The 7,574-nt window shown below is 43.0% G+C and overlaps 1 protein-coding gene across 1 annotated transcript; it reads left to right on the top strand.

Annotated features, from left to right (window-relative positions):
- The first annotated feature begins 5,971 nt into the window (after positions 1–5,971).
- LOC149250928 (uncharacterized) lies at positions 5,972–6,457 on the top strand. Its single transcript, XM_089453791.1, has one exon. The coding sequence runs from the start codon at positions 5,972–5,974 to the stop codon at positions 6,455–6,457; it is 486 nt and encodes a 161-aa protein (XP_089309917.1).
- The last annotated feature ends 1,117 nt before the right edge of the window (positions 6,458–7,574 follow it).

Genomic DNA, 7,574 nt, shown 5'->3' with positions numbered 1-7,574 from the left:
ATCACAACTCGCAACTATTGAAGTAAAGGCGTGCCACACCAAAACTAACATCTATGCCAACTGGTTACTATTCCTCTGTTGTTTAACTCGGTGTAACAGCATAAGATAAATATAAACAGCAACAAATGCAATCCATGATTTGTACAGCAACAATGAGAAACCATAAATCAATAAACTAAACTAAAATGTTCACTACCTAATCACTGCAATCCCTGCCAAAGAGGAGGGCCCTTCCTCCTTAGCAGGGTGCAGGAAGAACAACATCACCATGCCAATTGATATTAAAATAAGTTTAGAAATTACAAAAATAGAGTAACGGTACTCCTCTATATGTCGCCCCTGATACATAAAAGGTCGAGTCTTTTATAACTATTACATCCCGAAAATTAGAAAACAGATCAGTCACAAGAATCTTCGATTCTCATGTTGATCCAAAAATAAAGAATTTCAACCTACTGCTAAATAAATATACATTAGCTAAAACTACTTGAGTCTTGTTGCCTCAAAAATAAACAATCCTACTGCCAACAGCTGTTATGTGGAATAATACCCACATTTCCAGCTTTCGTGCAACAGTATTGAGAAAATGATGGTTCGGGATGACACACCATAACTGATGACAGCATTGTTGGTGTAACGGTGGATCCACATGAGCTGTAACAGCACCCATTGTGTAACAGCACCGATGTGTAGCAGCAATCTATAACAGTAGCCACCTGTAACAGCATTGATTTGTAACAACACCTAGTATGTAGCAGCGATATGTAACAACACTCAAGGTGTAACAGTGAACTGTTCTACCCTTTCCTGCAGTTCACTCCTACTACCTATCTACTTCCACGAAATAGCACCTAAAAAAGATAAACTTCCCAACATGCTCCTTCAATGCTCGTCCAGTTAGCCACAAAAAGAAATAAAGTCTCGTATTTATTCGGTAAAATACAGCAAAGTAATATGACAGTAAAATGGATTAAAAGGGTAAGAAAATAGGAAGTTTGGTCATATAAGGGCAAAGGTCTGAAGGACAGAAAGGTCAAAACAAGGAGAAGAAGGTGCAGAAAATGGGAGAAAAACCACACCCAACACCAAGTTCACTTGAAAGTTTTGGAAAGCATTATTTGTTGGTTTTGGAACTAAGCTAGTATCGAGCACAACGTACCATCCTCAAACTCACAAGAAAAATGAGAGAATAAATAGAGTTCAATAGGACATGTTGTGGATGTAGGTAATGCATCAACCAAAGAGGTGGAAAGAGTTCTTACCCTTAGTTGAATTTTCCTACAACAATGGGTATCAAGAGTCACTGAAGATGGTTCCTTTTGAGGTTTTATAAATGTAGTATTCCCATTAGATAGGATGATCCCATAAACATGGTAGTACTTGGACATGATATATGAAACGAAATGGAACAATATATAATTAATAAAAGAAATAAATTGAAGCCCAATATAGGAATAAAAGTTATGCAGATTAATAGAGAATGCACAAGTAATTCCAAGTGGGAGAGCATGTATAGTGTATGCATTATACCAAGAAAGAGTTCACTAGGAATATGGTCTTGAGCTAAGTTGGCACCAAGTTTTTGTGAACCATTTTAGATTTTGTAAAAGAGTGGGGCTAGTGGCTTACGGAGTGGCCTTATCACCCACAATGAAAGCACATGATATTTTTCACATTTATTTGCATAAAAGTATGTATGTGATGTTAATCACATTTTAGATTGGTTTGTGATACATGTGGAATCCAAACGAGAATTCCAATCAAAACCACCGTGAATTCTATACAGAAGGTAGGCCACACACTAGAATCGAGTAATAGAGTGGGTCAAGTTGCAATGGAAGCACTTTGGACCAGATGAAGCCACCTAGGAAATCATTGATCAAATGAGAGTATCTTGCCTAATTTTGTCTATTGTATAAATGAATGTAAGAGTTGTATATATGAAGCTCACTATTGTACTTTGTGTTTTTGTTATAAAATACTGAGGATGGTTTTCCTTTAAGGGAGTGGGTTTAGTAAAATCCCTTTTTGTTATCCCCCATGAAAATATCATTATATAAATTCATTTATGTAAATTTATGTAAAAAAAAAAATGAAGGTTGATATAGAGGAGTGGAAACAAATTCAAAATTTTTAGGAGAAGTTTCTTGTGCAGTGTTAAAAAAAAAGAACACATGCTTGATCATTTTCCCTTACCTATCCCCTAGAGAATTAAATGGCATGCATAACATAAAATAAATTTCGATATGGGAAACCTGAGCAGAGGTTGTTCCCGTATTGTCCCCTTCATTATGGGATGTGATGGAAGGGACCACCACCAGCGAAGGAAAGGTTAGCATGATGGGGGAAATTACAAGAAAAGTATGCAGAATGCAAGTAGGTGAGGACACAAAATGTAGTGGAAGAAATCACGCATGAGTGGAGGTGCACTAGAAACTACAGGTGTGAAGGGGATATCCTAGAGCCATTTTGTTGATTGGAGAAGCATCCATGTGCCTATGTTGAGGCCTAAACAATGTTCTTGTCTTTTATTGGCTAGTGCAGAGCTAAGTGGAGATTTGAATCACTTAGTGTTTGTTGATTGAGCTAATAAACCATTTGGGTTCTTGGTGGAAGGGTGATAAACCATTAAGTAGATGAGTTGAGCCACTATGGTGCTTGCTAGAAAGGGCTGATAAACAACTAAGTGCTTGCTAAGGTAGCTAATAAATCACTCAGTGCTTGATATGTAAGCTAATAAGCCACCTGGAAATTGGGCTTTAGATTCATGCAATGCTTGCCTTGAAAATCCAGTGGTTAAACCACCTATGTAGTGCATTCATTCTCGTGGAACTGAGTAGTGCCTTAACTGAGCTTCGAGTGAATCCTTGTGATTGATTTCAGAAAGGAAAAAGAGTCATTGTGGTGCTTACTTATTGAGGATTGTTGAGGGTTGTTGATAAACCATCTAGTTAGTGCATTCCCTCTCTTGTCTGTTTGAATGAACATTAGTGTAAAATTCCTTTGATCGATTCACATTATTTTATATCAAATTTAAAGAGAGATAAAGTAATTAAAAGTGTGTGTATATATATATATATATATATATATATATATATATTCAATTTTAAGTGTGAGGAAGATGAGCTGGAGCAGGCAGGAGAATGGAGGCGATGGACATGATTACAGACGAAAATTGGTAGAGGGTGCATGGACATAGTAGAAGATAGTAGTTGGTTGTACCAGCAATGTACATGTCCCCATCCACATGCGCAGCTAATACTTTTAGAAATGGCCCATAACTTTGGTTTTTACACAATCTTTTACCTGGACGCCCGTTCACACTCTCCAACCCTGTTGGTTGACCTCTGGCCTCCTTTTCTGAATTCTGTCGACTTGCTGCTCCTCCCCCTAGTAGTTACCAAGGCAGCTGGCGCATACTTTTACCCTGACAGTGATGGATCTAGAGATGGTAGAGTATTCGGAAGACGAGATAGTAGAGGGCACTGTCTGGGTGACCTCAAGGCCTGCTAAGTTCAGGTCTATTTCATTTAGCAATGATCCACATGAGGTTATCTCTGGCCTCCCCTCGCTCTCAAGACCACCGGACCATCAGATAGTTTTTCCGGATGACCCTCCATCTTGGCCATCTCTCTCAACACCCCCGCTGTCCCCGTCTTCCCTAGGGTTTGCTATGGGCTACCTTAACCCTAACCCTCCATCCCCCTCCCCGGGTCACCTCTCTCAACCCGTGATTTTCGCTATTCCCCCCCCCCCCCCCCCCCAAGTGCTCCCCCTTCCTCCTCGACTCCCCAGTTCCCGCCATGCACAACCTCCCTCCCCTCAGGCAGTTTCATCGGTATCCCCCCTCTAGCGGAAAGCCTTCCTGTTGCCTCATCTCCTCCCCCGGTGAGTCCACCTGCCCAGGAGCACAGTCCAGGCAACCGTGAAAGCCTTGCAGCTAAGGACATGATAAGCAAGAAGACGAAGTGTTTCAGGACTAAGGAAGTGGACACTTTCCTCAGATTGGAGGAAGACATATGGCTGGGAGAGACCATGGATTTTGTTGATAGGGTTTTGATAGGCAGAATTAGGGGTTGGAGCTACACAGCGGCTCGTTTGAAAACTTAGGTCTCTGAGGTCTGGGGGAATCACCTGGCCGATCTGCCTATTGTGCAAACATTTGTTAAGGGGTGGTTCGCTCTCCGTTTTTCTAGGCCTGACCTCACGAATTGGGTCCTTTCGTCGTATTGGCATTTTGAGCATGCCCCTGTCCTTCTAGAATGATGGTCCCCTCTTTTCGACCCGGACACGGAGCAGCTTGGAGTTGGGCCAATCTGGGTAAGATTACCAGGACTCTCGCTTCATTTTTGGTCGGAGGACATCTTCAGACGAATAGGGAACTCCATTAGCTCATACATGGAATCAGATAAATCATATTTATCTACTGGTAAGATGGCCTTTTGCCAGGATCTTGGTCCATATGGACACAAGGGGAGGGCTGCAGGAATTCATTACTATTCAGTGGAGGTCCTTCACTTGGAAGCAGCCTCTGGACTATGAGGGCATTCCATACAGATGTCGCAGATGTCACAAAGTGGGGCACGTGTACAAATATTTCCCTCTTGTCAACAAGAGAGTACAACAGTCAGTGGAAAATGTTCAGGAACTCCGATCTCCACGGGAGGAACCTCAATCTGCAATAGAAAGGGAAGAACCGAACCCACAAGATCTGACTGAAGCGGACAAGATACATGAGAAATATCAAAGGAAGGAGCGTGGGAAAGTTCCTCTCCAGCCACCCTCCTCGCCTTTGACCAAAGTACGGGCGGCTATAAAGGACGCTCACACCATGGGTATGTCATATCCTCCTTCCTACTCTGATATTTCTTCTACTGTTTCTCCAATTATGCCTTCTCGAACTAGGCGGTTTTGTTCAGTGGATTTCCCAGGTACTCCTATGTGCGCCCCTTCCCCCCCCTCCCCTGGCTTTCTCATCAGACCCCTATGGTCCAGCATTGCACCATAGCTCTTCCCCCTCCCGCTTTCTCCTTCCCTCAGCCTTCTCTCACTGAGGCTCCCCCTTCCCCTCATCCCGATTCAGACAACCCCGAACCCCGTTACCCTCTCCGCTCCCAAATGCGCTCTCAAGGCCTAGATATCATAGGTTTTGAGCTCGTCACCACCCCCCCTTCCCAAAACTAGGGGATGTCCCTCCCATCTATCCAAAGCCAAGCATCGGGCTGGGGAGGAGGTCACTTCTGGCAAAAAGATGACCCTAAAATGGGCCCTTAGAGCAGAGCAAGCCCTTCTCCCCCCCCCTCCCCTCCCCATGAAGCTCCTCTCATTTAATTGTTGCGGGTTAGCTAGCCCAGACAAAAAACTAGCCCTCAAGCGCTTATTTTCCTCTGAACAGGTTGACATTATCTTCCTCCAAGAAACCCTATGCTTTGCTCTCTCTGTCTCCTCTCTTCTTGAAACATGGCTTCCAGGATGGTCTTTTCACTCTCTCGATGCCTCGGGCAGATCACAGGGATTAACCCTAGGCATTTGTAATAGAACCATTAAAACATTGAAGGTCTAGGGTGGTCAGGGTTTTCAAGGTGCTGATATATACTCTTCAACCCTTGAATTGGAGCTCAGGATTCTCAATGTTTACGGGCCATGTCAGGACAGAGTGGGCTTTTGGAGATCTTTATTCAACTCTTCCCTCTTGCAACAAGATAATATAATCATAGGGGGTGATCTCAATTTCTTTATGGGGTACTCTAAATCTTGGGGCAATCATGCTCAGGTAGATGCTTTGTCTAGATTCTTTGAAAACCTCTTGGAGTCCCAGCCCACTTGGAGGAAAAACAGAGTGGGGGAAGCAAGTTTGGCCAGAAGACTTGATCGCTTCCTCACAAAAGAATTTCTAGTTAATAGAGGATCTAGCATCAGACAATGGGTGAGCTCAGGAGGGCTATCGGACCATTGACCTATATACCTGGAGATGCAGGATGTTATTAATAAGCCTAAAGCCCCCTTCAAGTTTAATTCTACCTGGCTGCAAGACTTGGATTACATCAAACTAGTGACCGATTTTTGGAAGGCAAACCCCCCAAGCACATCGCGGGACATAACTCAGAACTTCCTCTACAATATGAAGGAGCTGAAGAACTTATCCAAGACTTGGGCTCAGGGGAAAAAGGAGGCGGATGATTTGTTACTCAAGGAGGCGGAAAAGGCCATTTCTTTGTTTGAGGAGGACTTAGAAGGAGTCATGAGGACCCAAGAACAAAAGGACTTATACTCTGTTTCGCTTCAAAAGAGAACCCAAGTCTTGAGGAACAGAGAAGTGAGTTGGCGGCTCCGAAGCAAGGCTATCTGGCTAAAAGAGGGAGATGACAATACCAAATTCTTCCACAAACATGTGAATGGTAGGAAGGACATCAACACCATCTGGGAGCTCAAGGATATAGAGGGGAGGTCAGTTTAGTCCTTTAGAGAGTTGGCTGCATTAGCATGCTCACCCTTTCAAAATATTTATAAGTCACCTCCCTATGCTACCCTTGCTAAAGTGATGCGACAATTCAGCTTTTCCCGGGGTTTGTTGATCGAGAGATGGAACATGAGCTACTGAGAGAAGTATCTATGAGAGAGCTAGAAGATACTTTAAAGATGCTAAAGAAATAAAAGAGCCCAGCGCTAGATGGCTGGATTGTAGAATTCTATTTGGCCTTTCTTGAGGTGTTAGGGTTGGACCTCCTACAAATCATCGAGGATAGCAGAAGGAGAGGGAGAATTCCGGGTAGTCTTAAATCCACTTTCATTGCTCTCATCCCTAAATCTGACAAACCCTCCTCCTTTGATGGCTTCAAAACCATTTCTCTTTGTAATTGCATTTACAAAATCATTGCCAAGATTATAGCTAACTGCTTAAAGCCAATCCTCTCCCTCCACATCTCCCAAGAGCAATTTGCCTTCCTCCACAATAGAAAAAATCATGAGGTAATTGGCACAGCCCAGGAACTCCTCCATTCTGTATAGTACCGGAAAATCAAAGGAATGATACTAAATATTGACCTTTCAAAAGCCTTTGATAGAGTCAATTGGCTCTACCTTCGAATGCTATTAACTCATATTGGCCTTCCTTTTACTTTTATCAAGTGGATTATGAGCTGCATAACCGATGTTCCCTATAGTGTTCTAATAAATGGTTCAGCCTCCCCTATCTTTCATGCTGAAAGGGGACTCAGACAAGGATGCCCCCTATCTCCTCTACTGTTTCTCCTTGTCATGGAGGGCCTTAGAAGATTTATTCATGAAGAACACAGTCACAGAAGACTTAAGGGCATCAAAATCACGGATACTGTTTTCTTGAATCATTTGCTATTTGTGGATGATGTCCTCATCTTTCTCAAATGAAGTCTAGGAGACCTCGCAGCTCTCCACCAAGTCATGGGCATCCTCCAAAAGGCCACCGAAATGGTATTGAATGAAGCCAAATCCACTCTATCTGCCCACGGATGTGCCTAAAATGAATTACAGTTTGCGCTTAGGAGATTTCCCTTTGTCACCTACCCCTTCAAAGATGGTTTGAGATACCTGGGGTA

This window comes from Pinus tabuliformis, chromosome 7 (genome assembly GCF_031772625.1).
Source record: "Pinus tabuliformis cultivar Carrire ecotype Pingquan chromosome 7, CPIR1, whole genome shotgun sequence".
In the NCBI taxonomy this organism is placed as follows: Eukaryota; Viridiplantae; Streptophyta; class Pinopsida; order Pinales; family Pinaceae; genus Pinus; species Pinus tabuliformis.
The sequence above is the reverse complement of the archived record's forward strand: the minus strand, read 5'-3'. Positions and strand labels throughout refer to the sequence as shown.

What these genes read in the sequence shown, in the direction of transcription:
- LOC149250928 (XM_089453791.1), top strand. Translation starts at nt 5,972, where the DNA reads ATGCAGGATGTTATTAATAAGCCTAAAGCCCCCTTCAAGTTTAATTCT.